Genomic DNA, 23439 nt, shown 5'->3' on the forward strand with positions numbered 1-23439 from the left:
CTGAAACGCGGTCAACAACCACTTCCCTTTCCGCTGACATTCTAGTTTCTTCATTGTCTATCTAGAATTTTCACATTTTTGTGGCAGCTACATTTTCGTGAGAGGCGACCGAAACTACTTACTACTTAAAAATTACTATGGACAACTCATTCACTACGAGGATTTACCAAACGTTTTTCAAAATATTACGAAAAAAATTATTACTGGGTGTTCATTATGCTTTGATTCTCTTGTTAAGAGGCGACACTGAATCGTGCATGAAGCAATAAGTGTTCTGTTTGTGCAAAGAAAAAATGCTGAGTGACGTATATTATGTACCCATCTGGTGTGTCAGCAGCTGTTCTCGAGTAAAATTGAGCCCGCCATTACATGTTCAAGCAGGTCGTTTTGTTGATCTTTCCATAAAGAGACTGCAAACCATTCCTTCTTCCTACGCGAATGGGCGGTCTTAACTGTTTAATTGTTTCTTGTACTGCCGTTGTTACCCGGATGAGCAAAGCAGCTGTGTATAGCTGAATAGTGCCGTTATAAAAGCACTTTCATCCCGTTGCTCTGCGTTTTTGGAAGTGGAATACGCAAAATTCAGCACCTTTCAATTATAGTGCTTGAAGAAGATGGCTATAACCGTTTTGTTAGTAGGCGATCAGAGAGGTAAAAGTCACTGGTGACATGTACATCTACTTACATTATTATCCAGATCTAAAGGGATCATCTCCCCCTACAAAGATATCAACTCCTTCACTAATCGAATCAACAGCTCATTTCCGGAGGGGGCAACCTTTCTGAGTACATTTGTCCTTATCATCGGAGGGACGATCGTAATGGTGCACGTCAAATAATTTACAGTCACAGAGTTTTATCCATCCCTGTCAAAACGTTTATATGCCTTTTTAAAACTAAGCTGTGCCCACAAAATGCAGTTACCGCTCATATTTCACTTTAAAAACTAGTAGGGTAGGATTTTCAGTACGTTTCCCGTTAACAGGTTGTCTCTATACAAAAACATCAGTTAACAGTGGGTTTCGTAAGAACTTCAGTCTATGAGATCAGCACTCACAAAACTATCGGTTTTTGTTAACAAGTATTCAAAATTTGCAGTTATGTTTTGTGACTTCGGGAAATTTGAGACTTTGACAAAAGTAATGTGTGTGGATAGATTTGCACTGAGATGCTACCTCATGCTTCCTTGTCAACAATGATTCATCAGTAATGTAGTTGACCAGATGATAAAAAACAACTATCAATCCAGGTTAAAATTCTTTTGGCATGGGGAGAGCATCCTAGTTTTTTTTCGAAAAAACAGTGGAGGAAACAGGTGTAAAATTCTGCGTCTAATGAATCTCATCGAGTAAAAGCACCCGTAAAATTTCATTATTGTAAGACAGACAAATTCAATAAACTTACTAGGGTTTCTGTCAATGATTCGGTAGACTGTGTCCGGCAAGCAGTTTTCTTCAAGCGCACACTCCAGTAACCACAAACTCATCTTTTGCAAGTAGGCTGAACTTTCTAGACTGTATCGGTCAGGAACCAAGTCTGGGAGGTCTAAAAATATTGATGAGACGATGGTCAAAAAGGCATTGAAAAAATTGCAAAAAAACGGTGAGGTATTGCCTAAGTGTGTAAGGAGTATTAATGGAAGAAGCGTTTTCAGCAGAGGTTCTCTCCTGTAGATGAAACCAACCTATATCGAAAAGCCAAGAGGAAGTGTGTGGCGGTTTCAGCAAAGTTGGGACTCATTAAGAGTTTGCGAGTTATTCACAGTTTTAGCAGACGCTCTTTGGAGTTGTAATTTTTCTGCGAGTTTATGGGAGATGCGTTGCGGATGATTCCTAATCAGTATGGATTGACCAGGCCCACACTTCGAATTCCACAGGGACATTTCCCAAATCTCCTCAAGTTACAAAAAACTAGCTTCCATTGAAAACAAATGAAACAACCATTAAATAATAAGCACAAAGAGTTTGTACTAACTTAGTGTCTGTGATGATACCGACCACCTCAAGTTTATGGTGCGCGCTTTCTGTCTCCGTATTTTTATTCCCGGTCACAAAACAGCCTTGAGATATTCATGAAAGTGTACAACTGATAGGTCGCTAGCCCAAACTAAGTGATGCCTATTTTCTTGGTCATCTACTGATGACCATTTGTACAATATTGCTCGCTGAGCGTCCGAATTTTGATATAACGGGCAGAAAGTTTAATTACATTTATATAATAAAAAATGATGAATGAATGATAATAAATAATAATTCATACAATATACGATTAAATCACAAGTTGAAAGTTCAAATGCCATTTCAATGGTGTTGGTATGTAGTGCTCTTATATATCCTCTACCGTCATACACCTCACTATTTGGTCTTACTTTTAAAAGCACAACTTAATACAACAAATATTTCAACATATAAGTGACAAAATATAAAAACATCCAGAGAACACGCGGGACTCTTAACTTGACGGATAGAATAGTCGGTCGGTACCGATTATATGTTACATATAAATTGTTTGCTCTTATGCTTCCAAACAATATCTTACTATTCAAAGCAATAAGCAACGATCTTGCGCAGCTTTTTTACATGGTAAGATTTTTGGGACTATCACATTTGGAAACTCATCAAACCAACCCACTTTTGGTGCATTCCACTGCAGCAGCTAGAGGGGAATTGCATGGAACACCGTTTGGATCTGCATAGGTGACACACTGCGAAAGTTGGGTCTCATTGCCGTAACACCTTCCGATGATTGCCACCGATGTGTTAGCACCTAGGCCGGTGTGGTGCCGTGGCATCTATAGGCAGAGATCGTTGGTTCGAATTAGGTGAGTCATAATTTATTTTGCTATAATGTGAAATATCAAAGAGCACTAAAACTCAAGCGCGTCCTCAATAATCTAGCTATACCGCTAGGTAGCAATTCAATCAGAATATGAAAAAAGTTAGTCTAACAGTTAACTGACTTTGGCTGGATTCCTTGACCGTCATAGAAACCATCAAATTTGTGAAACTGCTTGGTCTAAATGCGTTAATTGAAAACTTTCAGTTTTTTAGTGCTAAAAGTAAACTAAAACCTAGATGTGAAAATTTATCCGAAATGGCGATACAGTCACCTTTAGTTTGGAGAAAAGTTGCTTGCCGAATGAGAAACCCATTGTGAATCATCCTTTATAGGCATCAGTAGTGTACGATTAAAGTATGCAATTTATTCAGAAGGATTGATAAGGTTCTGTTTAAAAAAACTTCCGCTTAGTACGCAAATGTAATTTGAAAAAAGTCGCGATTTTATCAGATGTACCGCATTTATTGAGGCGCTAGTGTGCTGGAATATCAATAATCCATTATGGTCTTTGGGTACGCTTGGGGAGATGGCACTAAATGATATTACGGATTTACCGCTTCCGCTACCATTAATTATCACCAAAAATATTTCCATAAAAGCTGCTGAGCAACCCAGCGTAACACAGGCATCATTAGTATCCTTTGAGGAGTGTACTTCTATTATCCGTACACCATTCCATCCAAACTATCCCAATTTTTCTTTGTTTTATAACCGAATATCATTATCTCTCATTCATAAAACGGGCGTTGTCCCTTGAATGGCGCTGTGTGTTTAAGTGAAAGACAGTCAACTCAGTGATCAGCCAATCATGGCCAAATATAAGTCCAAAGACTGGTCGGAATTTTCCTTGGTTGAGACTTTCTTACTTCCTCAAGATGTGCTATTTTCACGACTCTCAGAAAAAATGACACAGATGTAAGTGATTCTTGAATTTTCGGCATAGGTTGACTTTACTGACAGGAAAACGTCCCTGTCAAAAAGTATCAGACCACTCAGATCCTATTAGGAATCTTGTGTTACTGCTCCGACTAAGGTCGACCTTGTTAAAATTTCACAACGCATAACGCTGTATACACTGTACCACTAATTTACTGCACCTAGTTAGTTTGGCGCCTATTTGGCAAAGTACAACAGCGATATTAGAGAACGTATGGGGAGTCCATGATACTGTTACGAAAGTGATGAGATTTGGTGCACTGGATGCCTCAGAAAACACTTGGTGTACAAAGCAAGATGGTTGCTATCTCAACAAGTTGCATGACGTCGCCAGAGGTGTTGTAGAAAACTCTTAAAAAGAGAAAAATCAGAACTTAACTAGTACTCTGCTAACTTGACCAAACCTGCTGGAAATTTATCGTACCACATGCCGTTGACTGTTTTGTGGCATAACACGTACAGTGGCATGTGTAAACGCAGCACAGATCCACAACTATTCCGTCCTCATATATTTAAAGGACTATTTTGTTCGTAAAACCGCGTCGATTATGGAGCACGCGTCTCCAGTCAATTCGTTCTTGCTTTAGCTAGCTTTTTTTGTCCCGGTGGAGCTCGGTGAACGATGGAATAGTGTTCCATTATTACAACACACTACCACTAAAATGGCACACGACACAGAGTTACGGTAACTTCAGTCTCCCTTGGATTGTCCTAATCGTGATACTTGGTGCGTTGATTCCTTCATTCTTTACCTAGCATCTAGGGCAGTGGTTCCCAAAGCTTCTAGCTTATAACCCATTTTGCATCCTATGCGCAGTGCGTTGTCCGACTGCAAAAACGGCTTTTGATTAACTGATGCAAGCACACAAAAAATATTTCAGCAACCCAGCAACGTCAAAACGCACTTGATAATAGTTTGGATGAGTTTTCAGAAATCGGATTGTGCACATCCTACGGATAATAACTCCGGACTCCAGTTGAATGACCACACCCCACCTCATGGTTACAATCTTCTAACAACTAACTGAATGCTTATTCAGGAAAATATATCCAAAGCTTAAGTCATACTCGCTGATCTTCCAAGCAGCGGCAAGATCTTGGTTCCGTACATAGAAATATACGCTAATTTCAGAGGTGCACTGAATATGTTGACCGCAAGAGATATCATTCTGCATTTGTCAATGTGTTGAAACATAACTCGGGAACGTCAGCTAATAGTTGATCAGGTGTGCTGGCTGACACGTTCGTCGCGCCCGACAATCGGCTCGAGGATTTTCGTCCTCAGTCGACTGGTATAACGGTTGGGTGAATTGGGTTCCCGCTGAAATGCCCACTGACGATGTTCCTTTGAGTGAGAATTAACCGATTGCAAGCTAACTGCCAACAGATCAGTGACCACCTGATTAACCACCAGCATCCTGCATTAAAACTCTCAAACAGCGCATTTCGAAGTTTTTTAGCCAATATTCTCCATTCATTGACCGCTGTTCGCTACACCATGTGTAACCTACAGTCTCTTAAACCAAACAGTAGTTCAGTGTGGATTTACCGGCTTAGTACAGCGGTGATGCTCATCAAGTTGCAACGGATGTTTCTGCGTTTCTTCATAATAACACAGGACCAATTATTGGGACCCTGCGCTTCATAGTGCAGGTTATCAGGTCAGTTCAGTTTGGTTCACATGCAGGTCTTCGCAAGCCGCATGCTAAATTGCGTACAGGCTGTGGGGTCTGCCGATATCTTTCAGTGTGACAGACATGTCCGGACTTAGGCTCTAGTAAAACGGACCCATGCAACAGATAATCATGTATAATTTGCCTGAACTTATCACCTAAATAGGTTTTTGAGTCATGAACGCCGGAATAAAATGTGTGCCTAACATAAAAATGATCTAACCTCAAACGGTGTTTTGAGTCTTTCTAAAAAAAAGAACACAGGAAACATCAAGCAGTTTACATCTTTATTATCAAAATTTTAAGCCATGTATATTTAACTAATAAAAAGGATTAAACTGGCTGGACTTACCGGAATAACGCGCCCCCCTCTTCCCAAACCTATTTGGTGGCAAAATACTATAGCTTCGGCACCGCGGAAATGGTCTGAACAAACTGATCCCATAGTTCCGTCTTCCAATGTGACAATTACGGGATAGAAACTGGCAATCTTCAATTCTGCTTGTGCTGAAATGTCTGATGGTAATCGCGGTTTCTTGAGAGTAATGCCCATCTAAATTTGAATGAAACCGTTGAACCGGCAAGGAGATAAAGATAAATATGCTGCTTGTTCGACAGTCACCCATGGTTGGGATGTTAAGCTTCGAAACACCACAAAGTTCTATACAAATGCAGGTCATTTTACATTATTATCCCCTAGGCAGACCAAAAGGAAAACATGTGTTACGCTAATTGAAGATGATGTTTCCTGCGTCTATTCGTAAAATTTACCTACCTGAAAACCCATCCCCAAATGTATCAGGGGCCTATGCGGTTGAATAAACACTCTACCCCACATTTCACATTGCTCATTGATTTCCTATTTTAGAACGTTCACCCATGAACATAATGATGCGACAGCGTTTAAAATTATTCCAACATACACCCGGTTGTTACTAAGCGCAGTGTTTTTGCAAAACTAAGACCAAGAATCCGATCCCCACACAGATGTATCGCACATTGTAATGTTAACATCAAGAACCCCGGGATATGTGTCAGAAATATAACGCATAGAGAAATTTCAGAATTATAGATTCCCAGTGCTTAGCTTAGGAACTAGCAGTGTTGGTTGTTGGACACAGATGTATCGCACATTGTAATGTTAACATCAAGAACCCCGGGATATGTGTCAGAAATATAACGCATAGAGAAATTTCAGAATTATAGATTCCCAGTGCTTAGCTTAGGAACTAGCAGTGTTTGGTTGTTGGTCTGTTCGCCGAGCTTGGCAGTTGGATGGCACATGTTTCATCACCAATTGACGTGTCATCGGGAGTGCAAGGTTGAGCGAACAGACCAGCAACCAAGTAGCGCACCCGAGCTACCTACATTCCACAGCATTGCTAATAGCTAGCACTGTTCAGGTACCCGGATGATTTTGATCTATTTGCCAGTCAGTTTTGACTGCATACATTTTTTCCCGCAGTAAAAATAATCAAATTGTTAGGCTTTTGCCTACATTATAAGAGATATGGAATTGTGGACATCATTTGCCACCCGGAAGGTATGGTGATTTTGAAAGGTGCAGGGCAAAAAGAGCGGCTTTATTAACTAGTATGTAATTACTTAAAATTATTTTAGCTTTATGCCCTATCAATGTTCATAGTGATTCGCTTTATCCTGATTTTACGCATATGGGGACGGTAGTCTAGTAATGGTCCTCTTAGAAGACCTGTGGTCCCTTATAACGAGAAAGGGAACCGACCGTTTGGTTCGGACGATCAAAGATGCCGAGGCATGAGTGAGGCATCAGCAATTCTCCCAACTAGTCATGATCCTAGCAAAATACACTCATTTGCATACGAATTTCGTTTCCATGGATGACTCACCTGGAACCCAGCGGAATCTCTGATTTATGTTTTTTTCAAGCAACTGAATATAAGGCACCAGTTAGCCAACATAGACGAGAAATGCAGCTTGATTCTAGGTGAGGCCCTCATCAGAACCGATTTTTTTTTCAGGAAAATGAGTGTATTTTATTAATTTTGTGCAACTTGGGTTCAAATAAAACAGTTTGTCGGGAACTCGTGGTTCGCGCCTACTTGGTGAGTCTAAAGAGGGTTGAAACCGATCGTGAGCTGTCCAAGAATTTTCAGCCACCTTATGAACAGCGTATTAGTCAGGATCATATTAAAAATTGCCACTTGTTTTGAACGAAGCAGTTCCTCCATGGTACGTATGCCACATGGCCGGATGGTGCTTAGCCGGATGCTAAAATGTGGTTACTAGAGCGACAGACGACTGATTCTGCCAAACCTGTTGGTTGGTCCCAAATGAAGTAATACGCCCATTTGGTTTCAGAAAGCGATGAAATTATGAAACTCGAATAAAGGTTTGATATTTTTTTGATGTCCATCTATGTTGGAAAGTCCGAGGGCACTGCCAAGTTGATTAACCTACACTGAAAACCAGCGGGTTTATCCATCCCAAAAGTAGAGTAATTTTTGGACATATTTTTATTCGATTTGTCACAGTTTGCTGAAGAAGCAGCGTGGTTGACTAATTTAATCTGACTAACGGTAGTTACCGCAAACTTATTTCTAACTATCCTATCGCTGGATTTTCTACACGGCTGCTATGCTGAAGCCATGGGATTTCGTAAATCGTGGGGAGTTCTGTTTGCTATTGTGCTGACAGTTTCTTGTAAGGAATGTCTCAGCACTTTAATTTTCATTGCAGGGGAACGGGTGGTAATGACCTACAGCTAGGGTGCGGAAAGCCACCTGTTGCAATGTCACTGAATGAAAGGCAGAGTAACACCTTGATCCGCTTGTGCATTTTACTGATATAAGAGAACTGCCTACACTGACCGGAATGAAGATTTAACCGTTCAATAATCCAACAGATATCATCCATCATATATGATGATATATGATCATATATATGTATCGTATATGGTGAGAACACATCACTTGTTGCGTGTGCACTACTGTACGAATAAAACTATTATTCATCGCTCACTTCAGTGGGTTTAATTGCCCTGGTTCCTATACTCCGAATAGGTGAAATACACATTTTGTGATCAGTATATTTATACAGAGAAATTAAGGAAAATAGGTGGTTTAGACTAATAACGTCGCACTAAAAAACCGACATGTGCGAAAGGTTTTAAAATTTCATTCGAGAACTTTACACTCCGTTGCGTTTAATTTGTGGGAAAGTGCAACGCAGCTGCTGAACGGGCGTTTTGGTGGAACGTTGGTAAGACCACGTAAATTGTCGTAGGACGATGAAGCGAATAAATGCTTTGGCCGATCTCCGGCAGAAAGAATAGTCTGCTGCCATGGAGCAATGCGAACTTCCAATGTGTGGATCAAGGTATAAAGCCAGCTAACATTTTTTTTAAAAATAAGCGTACCAATTTCGGAACCAAGTGATCATCCGGTGGAAAACAAACAGTTTACTATTAGTTTTTCCCGCAAGATGGTTAAGTTTTGGAGCCATTTTTTTCAACATGAACTGTAGTGGTTCATTTGTTTAGTTATTTACGCAATGGAAAAAACAACGCAAGGTAATTCAGATATTGGCAAAACCGGACTGCAGCAACTTCGGTTTTTAAAATTCGTGAGTATAAAATAGTGTTTAGTCAGCAATGTAGACTCAAGTAAGTGTGCTCGTTGTATACGTCAGTAAGTATCATTGACAATTTCTTCACGTCATTGGTGGAGGCCTTTTAAGACTTACTGAAGTCTGGCAATCCTAAAAAGCATGAAATTTCCTGTCCCGGTATGTCTTGTCAATACACTGTGCACTTAAATAATAGTTATACCATATTCGATTATTTAAATGAGGACCCTCGCACTGTAAAACGTTCAACTTCATAGCACAAAAACAGCCTACAGACTTATAGGTTGATTAGATGGTTGTTATTGATGACGAGTTTACAGCTGTGTATTTTTATTTCCGGAGTTTCGAAGTACATGTCTTGTGACCCGAAATTCGGACCAGTATTTACTCAAGAGATTCCACATTGTTTCACTACACTATCTGAAGTATCTGTTTCAATTGTAATGAAGCTTTACATATGTGCTGTTATTTATTGCTCTTTTTTCTTCTTCCTGAATGTTGCAAGGCAGTAACTGACAGTCGTAATACCGAACAGAATTTCAGAAAGATGCTTCCAAACTAGTTTCCCGCAAGACAGACAAACGGAGCGTGTAAATGAGAAAAGGAGTATAGTTGATCAGAATGCAGCAGGGGAGGATGTGCTTAATATCTATCAAATTTGTGGTTAGTTAAACAGGTTGTTCTGTTTGTCAATCTTCTGATTCGAGCTATCTTGTGTCTACAATCTTGGCGACCACTAATACATCTTTATATATTCCCCTAAGCCTACGTCAATGATCACGGAACTTTGATGCGTGTAAACAAACAGTGATGATCCAAACATGATTACCACTGGACTTGTGTTTTGCGCCATACGAACTTTTGCCGGACCGTTTTGCTATACGAACTGCGACCCTCTGTCATTCGGTTGCTGCTGACTGTACAAGGTAAGCCTTGGTAAGAGTGTTACGAAGCTCTCTATTCCACTAGAATATTAGTGAATTGTCAAAACTCATCTAGATTTGTGCTGCGTAGAAAAACGTCATCAAAAACGTCGCCTGTCTCAGATGTTATATCAAGTAACCCTGTCTAAGGAAGACGTATTTAGACGCCATTTAGAAAAAGCTAAGCCGGACACTTACAATCCCAAAACCTATAAGCCTTTGTGCATCCGCCGAAAACCTCCTGAAGGCAATATTTATCTTCAGTAATTCAAGCCTATTATAGTGTTATTATTGGTATAGTTTCGTCCTTTTGTGAGGTAAATGCCATGAAATTTTCTTCAAACAACGTTGAACTATAATAGTGAGCGTGTTGGTTGTGCATTTAGGAAGTTTACCAATGCAAAGCAATCCTGTGACTGCTGTCGGTTGACCCTTCCGTACGCTCTCGCACGAGTCGCAGGTAACTTTCGACCTTGTGGTTCCTCCTCCAAGAGTACCTTGGATGTGATAAAAATATTAGCTGTTGCAGTGCTTATAGCTTCGACTTTTCTATTTTATTTTCTACTACTAAGCAAAAGCAGGTGCGACAGGATGGTGCCTTCTTTATGGTGCTAGTTTTTTTTTCAGTTCCACATGTGTGCCATACATTTAGTATTGCCCCATGTGATATTCTCGGATTTGTGAGGATTGAGTCTTGAAGAAGACTTAAAGACTGCTGGTGAATTATTCTACCCAAACTTCATTTGAACAGGTTTCCGAAAAGTAAGGCGACTGCCGGGAGACAGTTATATTAACTTCCAGTATGCTGACCTGGGGAAAAATACACATAGACTCCTGTGGAGGAAAATTCATGTAGCAGGTAACGACAGCTCCCTAGTTTAGAGGTGACGTAATTTTTATCTAGTACAATGGGTGTAAAATATTGGTGACTAACTGTGACATTAGTGTGAGGAAACTCAAACTTCAATTCCGCACTGTCAGAATGTAACAAACACTAGAAAATCCTTAAACGGTGCTTTCCCTGTAGAAAACATTCGTCCAGCGGTAACACCCTTTCGGGGCCTAGCTGCTATGATACACGAAGAAATCACGAGGGCTGGGATACTGCCAGGTGGTGAAGAAGCCTAGACAGGAGAAACTGAGCTGGAGTATTAAAGTTCGAACCACGACTTTCCAATCAGTACAATCGCGCCTAGCCATTGATCCACCCCACCTCCTTATTTGTGGCAGTTAGGATTTCCCAGAGGTCGTCTTTTGTTCTGAGGTTCATTTCAAAGTTTAGAACTAAAACTACTTTAGTCGTGATGTCCATATCACGAGCCGCGTCTGATTCTGTGTGCTAATAAAAATAATAATGAAGAATAATCAACAAAAACCTCATATCATTTTGAATACCGTCAAGTTACAATTCTAAAGGCAGTGACCACATCCTAGCTTTATATGCTCAATACCAGGAGACTTGGTTTCGAGTTTTCCACGTACTTATAGCGTCTTGGAAATGCTAAACCTTCTCACGAATGCTGTTAGAATAGTTTAGCAGGTTGCATAGCAAGGTTATTTTGCCTTGGAGTTCAAAGAATGACATGGGGAGGAAGTAGCAGCGAACGGAATGTAGGCAGGAAATCGTATTTCACTGATTCAAAACCATCACTAAAGCAGACATTTCAAAGACACTTTCAAATGTGTACCGAGAGTGCCACTGATAACCAAGAGTACACCACTAGTTGATAACCCTGCCAAAAGCATGCAAACTGAGAGATACATTAAGATACTTGTCGGACGCCCTTGAAAACTTTTGCGATGATAACTATCTCACTTCTTACTGCAGTCTGCGCGCTATAACCCATTCAATTTTTACATTGGAGGACCGTTCCAACTTTCTGGATGTGCATTGAAAATGTCTTCAAAAATATCAAGTGACGACAAGATTTGGTGGTTCGTTGCTTATGCTCAGTCTCACCAGGTAAACTTCGTTACCCACTCAGTCACTTAGTCGAGCCTCCAATGAAAGCTGTGGATTTTAGGCGTCATACTGTGCAAGCCTCAATATTGACCCATAAGTAAACAACCCAAGAGTTCCCACAAAAGACGTCGTGGTAGGTGTTGATAACCCGGAACTAGGATAGAGGCGATCTCAGTTGACGTGTAGTTTCCTTACAATTCACTCTGAAACAAGACTCATGTGGAGGTCGTATTTTCAAAAGCTCTGAACAACAACAAAAAACCCAAGGCTTTTTATCCCCCCCAGAGCATGCTAGTCATAAGGAACGATGGCCACGTCAATTCAAAATATGCAGCCATGCATTTCTTATTAACCTGCAAAACGTAAATATTGGTCGAATTAGGATATGAAACCACTCATTAGGTCTGCAAAGATGAGCTTTGGTAATTGAAAATTTCATAAATGTATGTTTGTATTAAAAATTCATCCAAAATTGTGTCACGCAACATACAAACTTGCATCATCAATGTATAATCCTCTGAAGTATGCACATGAAAACTTAAAGAGACCAAATTTTTTTCTAGCTTTTAACGGAGACCTCGGCGAAATGGGAGTGAGACGTTAGTGACGTGAAACAATTGATTGCCCGTCTTACTATAATTGGTTGTGTCTAACAAGAGAATACCTTACAAATCTAACATTATGCTACAACCTAAAATACAAAGCATAAGATTTAGTCTTGTGCTTTGCCGTACAAAGCCGTAGCCATGCCCAAAATAAAAAGAAATTACGAATTGCAAAATGGACCTTATACTTCGGGATGAATAGAACCATCAGTTGTTTGTGTTTGTTCGTGAGTAAATCAGTTGAAGAAATTCCTGAGCTGAACGTTGCCGACTGAATAGCTTACCAGTGAATAACTTTGCGTAGCAGAAGTACTTATTTCATTTTTTTTGTACGTACTATCATGTTTCAATGTTAATCAAATATACAACGATTATTTCTGTATCAAATATTTACCCATAACCAGTGATTTTAAGTAGTGTACGTCCTGGATGAGCTGGTTCAAATTATAATAAGATATTTTCGCGGGGGCACCTGGGGTGAATTATGATAAAACCGTCCTTTTACCACCTATCAACAACGGTAAAGCAAGCAATAAATCTGACGGAACAGTTGTACTCGAAATAAGATGCAGGTTGTATATTGAAGACCATCAAACACGATGGCATGTTCATCTATTACGAACTCAATTTGTTCAACCATGACATTTATATTGTTAGTTTACTCAACGCTTTTCGTAAACAGATAAACAGTCCTCACTTCCCAATGATATAAATGAATTTTATAGATGTGATATTTGCTCTTATAAGTAACGCCAACAATTTTCTCATTGAAAATCTCATAAGCTGAACCAGAATGCTCATAAGAAGCAGCAGTCAGTTTGAAACATCAAGTAATGACTGCTAGATTTATTTGCCTTTAATAATTATTTGTATGTACCAAACTTCGAAACACTGAGATTCGTATTGGCAACTTCACACAAGAAGCCAGCTAAAGTTACAGGGAATGGATCTTAAATATTTTTTATCAAAGATTTATTGGAATTACGATAACAGATTTGAGTGCGGATTAAAAGTTAGTAGTGAAATTTAGCCTCTAAAGAAGTAAATAATTCAAGGATACTAGGACACGGTGTTTTATTTTCCGCGTGAAAAATAAAAGTGGACAATATTCAGAGGAAAACTTTACATTTGCATTGTTCTTATACAATCCTTATTTTACAACTTTTGTTCAGAATATCGCTAAGTGATAGGTGAAACTTGAAAGGGAAGAGTGAGTATTCAAAGAGATGTCATGTGACTAGAAAGGATAAAGTATAAGTCAATGATCAACTCATGGATCTCATCGAATTGTGAGCTTTCCCCATTGATAGGACACACCTGCTGCCACACTCAAAAAGGGCGTAGTAAGCTGCATGTGTCATTGTTGGGTGTGTAAGTTAGAAATGGATAATAGTAAGTGGTTACACAAACCACTCAGGGGACTCAGATGTTTATGGTACACAGAGAGACAAAGAGTGCCCCTTGAGATTGATCCAATAGCAGGCGTTCCGTTACATCTAGACCCAAGAAGAGGTTACAACAAGTTCTAGTACATAAGTATTACAAATGAGGTAAAAACGAGCTTATCATATTATCACCTTAAGTTGTGTGAACTAAAATATGGCCATATGAGCTACAACAGGATCATTAAAACAGCATATTTTGGAGTAGTCAGAATATCAGACAGACACATTTGGTTGCCTCATCATTAAATTTCCGGTATTACATCTTCGGTAGCCGTGAACCAAAAAATAATAAGACTAATTTAGAACCAGAGAATAAAGATTGGGGGATGAATTACCTGCTAGTTAATATTTTTGGTAAAGCAAAAGATTGATAGACGTAAGACCTGGTTATCGTGAATCTGCATTTCGAATTCAAAGATCGTGTCGGTATTATAGATCTGGTTGCTATAAAATTTAGCCACCACATTGGATAGCCACCACTGTTGTAGTATCTCCGTTTGCTTTCAAGCGCTTTGGATAGAAAAGAAGGTTGAGATACAGAGACCTAAAAGACAATAATTGTAATCAAAATATCCCAAGACAATCCGAAAATGAGTGGAAACATTTCTATTCAAGAAGGAAGCCTGAGAAAAGCTGATCTGGAGAGAAAAATGTTTGCTTATTTTCTGTTTAAATTATCTCATCCACATAATCAGCCGGCTAAGCTTCCCGAGAATAAACAACAATTTCCGCCTAGACACACCTAACTTACCAGGGTTGATGTCCAAATCCACTGCGTTTATGTCAGAATACTCCGTTAGAATTGCGAGAGCGTTTCAATAAAAAATTAGGTAAAAAATGCTGATCAATCTACTGCAAATGTGACTGAAAATACCAAACATTTCCATCGAACTAAATAATGTAAAATTTTATTGCTTCTGCGAGACCGTTATATGTATCTACATTACATCTGGGCTACATAAAACTAACGTTAATATTGTGACAACTTCTGACCTCAAGAAGCGGGATTCAACATGACAAATGATTTTGGATGGTGTAGCAGAAAATTCGACATTTTTGTCGCCTGGCTGATAATCGCGAAAATACTTTTGGTTGTGCCAAATCGGTTTCTTGCTACTAATATGGAACCCTCATGAGACTTCATTAGGGTTGACAGAATAAAGCTTGTTTTGCAAAACACTCAATCACGTACTGTGGACGACAGGTAGAACAAACGTTGCACTTGACAAAACACAAACAACTCAATTTAGAACGAAGCAACATTGTTGTGTTTCAAGTAATTTCCGCTTAAGTTTAAATTACTTTGCATGTGTTTCATTTTAAAGAAGGGCAAAGTATGGGCCACCCGAAGGTGTGTGAGACTAATCACAGGTTCCATAAAATGGCTCCAGCAATTATGGATCTCACACGACGAGGGAAAAAAGTGAATGCGACCGGTGTGACATTTTTAAACGATATCTGACTTTTGTGTTATTGTTGAGGTGAATTCAAGATGGTTCATGTATTGAACTATTCCATCGGTTTTCTTTTCCAGATACAAGCTGAGACAAACAAACTCGCTTTCTTTGGAAAACCGATTGTAGAGGCCAAAAACAAAAGTTTGAGCGGAAAAACAGCACGACCAAAAAGAAAGCTAACGAGATATCTGAAAATCTGATGCAACATTTTCAAAGTCGCTTAGTATTATTTACTCAAGCACAGTGATAAAATTGGTGGTCCATTTGGCTGCGGAAGCTTTTTTCACGAATGTCAACACTGACATGTGAATGTCGACATTAGGCATGAACACAAGTGACGAAAAATGATCAGCTTTTTACAGGGGAAACCACTCAAAAGTTTACGGAAACAGTTAGTGTTAGTGCTACCCCAGGTTTCCGTCAACCTCATTTTCTGCTTGAACTCAAATTGGGCTGATTTCGACAAATACTCTCATTTGCATATTAAATTTGTTTTCACAAGAGGCTAGACTACATCTCCGGTTTTTGATGCTCCTCAACGGACTGCGCTGTACAAAGGCCGTCTCATGTCTCAAGTTGCAAAATGTTATAAATCGTGGGAATGAACCCGCCTGATATGACTTAAGAATGATGAATTCGGTCATGGGTAGTTAAAGGTTTTCAGCAACGTTGCGAAAAGCTTCCTTTTGTGAAAATTAATTGCGATACCACAAAATGCCATCGATGTCGACGTATCACGAAGAACCAAGCATCAGCTAGGCTAAGTAACCTAGGGGTGATGATACAATATAATATTTTTCTACTTTTGTTCAGGCGAAGAACATCGGTTTGGCTTATGCAAAATTTCTGAACATGTCCTTGTGTTCGTTCAAGAGTTTGCCCTTGACATTTTTACGAGGGAACAAAATATTTCCATTTAACTTTGTAACTATGTTTTCATAGTAAAAAGATTTACCGCTCAAAGGCAAACAGCGAGGTAAGAAAATGAACAAAAATCCACCGAGTTAATCTATTTTATTAAATAAAAGCACAAAATAGTGTAGAACTCACCGATCTCATGCGCATCAGTTCGGAGTCCCTCAGCTTTATGCTCAGTGGGTTTGTTACGGAACGTTGGACAATGGGAGCTTCATACGCGCACTTAACCCCGACTTCTTCATTTTGCTTACAATCATGTATACCCCACCCAGCAAACTGGCAATCGGTCAAGCGATTCTCCGCTCCGGTACAGCGTACTTCGTCCATCAGGTAGGCAGCTGGAAGACATTAATGCATAGAAATGCGTGTTTATGCGGACAATATCTGTGCAGAGTTGGTAACAAATATATTTCAAGCGGTTATTCTATTTACTTATTCGTGCCGTAATTGTGCGGAATTTACAAATGTTCCTGATTCACGAGAGATGCATCCTGCCTATCTAATAACTGTCGCCACGTGGAACATTTTATTGTCCGTTGTATAACACTTACGTGCCAATGAAACTGAGACTCTTTCGCTCACAGTCTGAAACCTGAAATAGGACTGGGCGTAGACCAACAAGTGTTGGAATCGTATCATGAATATTTACTTCAAAAGTAGCCCACACAATTTGCTTTTCACTATTATAAAATCTGTTGAAGTAGTTTGCAGATTTATCAAAAATTTTTAAGCAACCCGCTTCCTCAACATTGGAAAACTCTGTAGCCACCTGTCACGTGGTCAGTTTCATTCACACCAACGTAGTGAGAAAACATGTGTGGTGCAAAATTTACTTAATCGATCAAAGCTTCAAGCTCATTACTCAACAGACTAGAGTGATGCGTCTGTTTTGAAGCAAATATATCAAGTTTCGAAGATGAGACTTTTGTCGACGTCCGGTGACACACACATTACGGTAGCCATCTCTGTTCCACACAAATTCCCAAAAAGCAATTGGCAGTGTGGTACCTAGCGTTGTTGACACCTTTGTAGAGTTGACGAACCACGGTTGTAAATACACTTCAAAATGTATAATACTTCTATCTTAAATACTGACAAAACGAGTGAAAAATGTCATCGTTATTAGGATAGAATAATCAAAACAACACATGCATTTTTGAACAAATAGGATAATCATGCGAAAAAACTTTGAACAATTTTGTATTTCGATGAACTGAATAAGAAACCTCCAACAGAACTATAAGTCTGACACACAGGAATGCTGACAAGACCTTCAAAAACATGCAAACGTAATGGGTTTGTAAGCCTAAGGCAGGTGCATCGAGTGGTCTGAGATGTCCATTAGTGTTTTAGGCTGTGACGAATGGATAAAGCCTAAGAATAAAACTAATGCCCATGGGAATCATTCGTCCTTGTGTCATGCGGAACACTCTAGAGCTATTTCTACAAAAATCTACAAATAAATCTTGTGAAAGAAACTTAAGAATCCTAATTCGAAGTATAAGGTTTGTAAGGTTTGCATTTTAATATGTTCGTTGAAGTGGACGTGGTTGGATATATTAGGTCTTAAGCGTATTTTCAAACGAACTAATTTTCTAAAGTAAAATTGTGCGATTGCTTGATATTTGATTGTGCTTCTGAATAGAGCGGTTTTTGTTGCTGGTGTTGCGGAATGCGCGACTTTGTAACGTAACATTTGCTTGAATTTGACCTAAGAATGAGTGGAGTCAATGAATCTCCAGGAAAGTTCAAGAAGACTAGTTCGGGAGAAGATCAGTGTCCAGATTTTGTAACTAAGGTGCAGGTGAGTTTTTCTTCCCTGTTCAATGGTCTGTAACCGGTCAGTTGGCATTTCCCAATAAATAACTCCGCAGAGAAGGCCTTCTTCCTTTCATTTAGTGCTGTGACCAGAACAAAGATGAAAATCCCGTGGCCGCAACCCTTTGATTTTCGGATGTTCGGACCTTCCTGGAGGACTTTGAGGAGTTTGCGGAGGCTTCCGGGCTGGGGACCGATCGGGGTAAGTTGGCGGCGCTCAAGACTCTCCTCAGGGGCCGGGCGAAGGCGGCATTGGATGCGGGCAGAAGAGGCCCTCAGAAGATGGACTGTGTAGCGAAGTTCGACACGCCGGCCGATCGTCAGGAGGCTATGAGGCGGTTCCATACCGTCAGGATGGCACCTGGATCTGATCCGACCGTGTTCTTCGCTGGCCTGCAGCAGTTGTTGGATCGCGCTTTGCCGGGGCTGGAGTGTCGAGACACTAGTTGCTGTCCGACCAGTTCGTCGAAGGTGCGCAGCCTGCGCTTGGTGCCCAGTTGCGGTTGGCACGAGCAACTGGCCAGTTGAATGTGGAGGAGCTGGTGCGTCTGACCAGGGAACTGCTCGCGGCACCACTCGCCACGTTGCAGTCGCAGGAGAAAAGGGATCGTTCATCAGTGGAGGAGCTGCAGACCCGAGTGGACCAACTCGCCGAACAGCTGGCAGCCGTGAAGACGGAATCGCGGAGGCACGCTCGAACCAGCCGGTGCTACATGTGTGGCAAGCCGGGTCACTGGAAGAATCAGTGTCCCTGTACACGATCACTTGTACAAAATAAAACTTTAGAGTCCTCCTCTTTTCCGGGGTGGGTCGCGAATAGCCCACTGACACAAGCTACCATATAAGCCATTTTTGAGGTAGGCGAGAAAAGTAATTAAGTTCGATCGATATAGAAGCGGGCGTATTACTGAGGCGAAGAGGGTACCAAGCTGAACGCAGACCGTGCGCGCTATCCGTGAGAGCTGTTGGTGGATATCGACTGAAGATTGACGGATTGTCAATGCACTCGTTACGCCTAGGCGACAAGTCCGTGCAGCACGCGTTCCTGATCAGCCCAGACGTAGAGCAGACAATATTGGGGGCGGATTTTCTCAAGGGCAAAGATTCCGTGATTGACCTAAAGCACGGAAAGCTGCTGACAAATTATGGCGCAATAAAGCTTGAAGGTTACCCGGGCACTTTTGTGGGTGAGCTGTGTATCCGAAAACTTCCGTCTCGTAATGTACCGCCAATACGGTCCGTGGTCGAGGAATATTCCGAACTTTACACGGGCGATGGGGATCCGTTTGGTTTCTGCCCGTGGAGTGAACGCGGAATGCCTTTGTCGCCAGAACGCTTTGAACCTTATGGCCCCCGCCCGCTGTCACTCCATCTACGGGAGGAGGTCCATAGACAGATTCAGGAGATGTTGAAGAATGGTATAATCGAAGAAGCCAATAGTGCGTACAATTTCCTAGTTGTGCTTGTAAAGAAGACGAGCGAAAAATACAGATTTTGCGTGGATTTCCGGCGCTTGAATGAACTGACCGTAAATCTGGTTGTAGCTGTGCATTCGGTTGCAGAGATTTTCGATTCCTTCCAGCACTCCCGATACTTTACCTTGTCCGACTTGCGCTCCGGATACTGGCAACTACCTATCAAGGAGGAGGATGGGGGGAAAACGGCGTTTGCTGTTGGGTACACCCAATATCAATATAGACGAATGCCGTTTACTTTGTCCGGGGCACCATTCACATTCCGGCGCTTGGTGCTTCGTGTAACGAAGGGACTCCAGAATGTTTCCGTGTGCGGAGACGATATCGTTGTGTACAGCGGTTCGAAAACAGAGCACGCAGTTCACTTGAATGCTGTATTAAATCGGATCCGGGAGGCTGGCCTGCGGATAAATGGAAGCGTAACGAGGCCGCCACTGAGGTCACCACCTGCCCAATCAAACGGTTCAAGTTTGTGTACGTTGGACGATCGATGGACAAGTTACGACGGCGGATGTCGCAGGTAGCTTCTTTGTCAACCATGAAAGCGCAATCCGTGCGCTCTTAAGTCGTGTGTGTTGTCAGGACTGAGTTGTAGGGCTCCACAAAAGCCGTCGCAATGTGTGGAGCTGGATAGACGGCGAACTCTAGCTTCGCCTTCTTCCCATAATCAACGGAAAGTCGCTCCATCAGCAAGGAAGTGAAACCCGATCCGGTCCCACCGCGGAATGACTGAAATACGAGGAAGCCCTGAAGACCTTGACGCTGATCTGACAGTTTCCGAACACGATCTATCACACGGTCAATCACTTCCTTCCCAACAGTGTAATGCCCGCGAGCATAGTTGTTCGCGGCATCTTCCTTGCCACTAATTATCTACTCTGGGTGGAACAACTGTCGGTAGGACCCTGTTCGTTGTTCATCAACCACTGTCGGTTCCAAATCTACAAACACTGCACGAGGAACGTGACGACCAGTTGTCTGTAACCGGTCAGTTGGCATTTCCCAATAAATAACTCCGCAGCGAAGGCCTTCTTCCTTTCACTGGTATTAGTGGACGGAGATTGTCCTGTGTATGCAAAAAGCTTGAACCACTTCAATTGAGTGTGATCCATTCAGTAGCCAAAAATCATATATGTGCTTTTAGATCATTTTAATTTCAAGGCAAATAAGACTCTTATAATTGCCAGTGGGACTTACAGAAGGAATAAATAAATGTATATTTATCCTTGCTAAAGCTGGGACAACCTTACAATACCTTGTGTTATCTACCTATCGTAGTTGAGGACCACATGAGTAACCCATGCAAGTCTCAGCGAACCCAGTTTCTTTTGAATGCATAGATTTTCGTCACGATAAAGCCTTGGGGGTTTATCGGAGGCCAATAATAAACAAAGATGAGCAGAAGGTTTAATGAGTTTAATGAGATGCAGAGGATGCAATTTCCGCAAAACCACATGACCTGTGTCAGCCACAGGACATCTGGCAACGCTTTCTGATTTGATCACAGCAAATGCAACGGATGGTAAGTCAACTATTTCTCATTTGAAATTCTTGCGACATTTTTTAAGTTAGTAATTAGATCGCCATTACATGCAAGACACTACTGCTTTCCTGGCTTAATTATTTTGAAGAGTCTACATAATTTTGGAAGACTTCAGTCGTCCATGGCTGTGAAGTCCTGACAGGCGGGTTGATTCGTCGAGACATTCAGAACAGTCACTGGATTGCCGTCAAAAGCATCCGGAAAAACTGTCAATCTTGCTTGCTTCTTGCTGTTTAAACATAATAATTATGCTGCGCCCAGCTTGCGCGAGGGAATAGTGGTAACAAATTAGTCTTACATATTAAATGTCCGGAAAATAAGGCGCACTACTAAAAGAAAACTGAGTGACTGACTGGATATGACCATGAAGCGCCTCTAAATTGGCCCTCCTCTTTATGACACCTACACCAAAATATTCTCGGAATATACTCGACCAGGTGTTTCTCATGCTGTCTGTCACTAAATTTGAAGGGGCAAGAAGAGGTCTATCTGGTGCACCAACCGCAGAAGAGTTAAAAGCCCTCACGACCAACAGGAACGCGTTGTCCTGAGTAGGCACAAATAACTAACCATGTGTTACCGATTCATTGGACTACTGTGAACCGAAACACTAAGTTGCAAAACATGTATATGGATTGCCCGTCCAACGTATTTTGCATCACTCAAATGAACCATTTCTGGTTCTAGATATACCACACAGGTGAATTAGTACACTTTATGTATCTAATGTATATTTTTTGTGAGCTGAGTACAGAAAGGACAACGATGTTACTTAAATTTTGTTCATTATTTGGCATTTGTGAAGTTTTTGTTGTGTACTTTGTTCCGAAGAAGCATTTCTAGACTACCAACCGGGGGCTGATAACGCTGCGGAATTTGGATCCAGACAAATGACCTAGCCTAACTGTTGCTTAAATTTACTTTCTGAAGTATCTAATCGGCATTACTGGGGCTAGCGCATCCCACCGAAATTACTGTTTTGACCCGGTGATAGTTCAAAATTTGACTGTTTTTCTCTGACTGGGTAAATTTAATGGGTTTATTCCAGGAAGCTTCTTCTGTTTTATTTTTCTTGTTTACACTAATGAGTCTTGAGGAAGAGCCCCTGAGGCTACGTGTAGGAATAAATATTCGCCACACACGTGGGCACCTGCTTCCTAGCTTTTTAAAGAGAATACTGGATAACTTGTTTCTAATTTGACATCCCCAGAGACCACTTTGATTTTTACTAAGAAGTGCATTAGCTTTATTCAGTCGCTGAGTTTGAATAACTGAGCTGATGGACTACATTGTACCGTTTTTTAAATTCATTCCTAAGCTCCAAATGACGGCTACGAAAGTGCTTGCTGGTTGGTTAAGTGATTCCACATTTCGGCACTGTTTATTTGTTCGTTTTGTTGTTTTGCCTATTTTATCAAGGTTTGAATGCTTGGATGTTTGGAACACGAGGTCATACACCATTCAATCGCAAGCTAAAGGGGACAAACCTAGGGTGTTAATACCTTGAATAAACTTTCATTTTTACATCACTAATTTCTGACTGGTTTTCGATGGTTTATTTATTAATCATTCCTCAGCAAATAAATGCTTTCAAAATATTTGTGCGTTGTGCTACGTTAGTTACCTGAAATTCTGGACCCATAATGATTGCGGCGATTTGCTTCCAGTGCGTATCCCATTTTCAGCTGTCGACACACCACTTGAGCCTCCTTCATGGTCCAATGGTCATCACAAATACGACCCCACCCGTAGCCACGGAACACCAACAGAGTTCCCATCGTAGGCAAGGGCCCGTCCACCAACTTCAAATCTCCATCTTGGTGTATATTAGTGTCAAGCGAGAGAGCCAGTGAAGACGCTGCTAGGATTTGCAATGCAACCAAAGACTTCCAATCAAAGTTCCCTGAGCATGCGCTACGCATGGCTTCCGCCACCATACTGCTTCTGGTACGTTTGAGCCGTCGGATATAAGAAACACCCTTGTGCATACCATTATATCGTATGCACCTGCAAGCAACCGGCAGCGCTCTGGTATCAGTGAGTACAATGCCAGAAATGCTAATATTTGTCGTTGTCCGAATACGGGGGCGCGTCCTGGAAAAACGTTGAAGTACATTTTTTGAGACTGCACGTACACCGGTAACCGAACAGTGAATCTGGTTCTAGCGATATAATGAATGGTTTACCGATAGAATCAAATTACTGTTTATAACGTTTTCCGATTTTGATGTCAGTCAGC

The 23439-nt window shown here is 41.0% G+C and overlaps 1 protein-coding gene across 1 annotated transcript in view; it reads right to left on the bottom strand.

Moving 5' to 3' along the window:
- T265_14305 (hypothetical protein) overlaps positions 1–23154 on the bottom strand; it is a gene marked incomplete at both ends in the record, with an annotated part of 32353 nt that extends 9199 nt beyond the window's left edge. Inside the window, 5 exons of the mRNA XM_009173056.1 lie at positions 1405–1545; positions 2632–2791; positions 5800–6000; positions 16497–16702; positions 22825–23154. Coding sequence (XP_009171320.1) covers positions 1405–1545; positions 2632–2791; positions 5800–6000; positions 16497–16702; positions 22825–23137 — 1021 coding nt within the window. The remainder of the gene's footprint in view (positions 1–1404; positions 1546–2631; positions 2792–5799; positions 6001–16496; positions 16703–22824) is intronic.
- Positions 23155–23439: the final 285 nt, after the last annotated feature.

The sequence above is a fragment of the Opisthorchis viverrini genome, assembly GCF_000715545.1.
Source record: "Opisthorchis viverrini unplaced genomic scaffold opera_v5_177, whole genome shotgun sequence".
NCBI lineage: Eukaryota > Metazoa > Platyhelminthes > Trematoda > Opisthorchiida > Opisthorchiidae > Opisthorchis > Opisthorchis viverrini.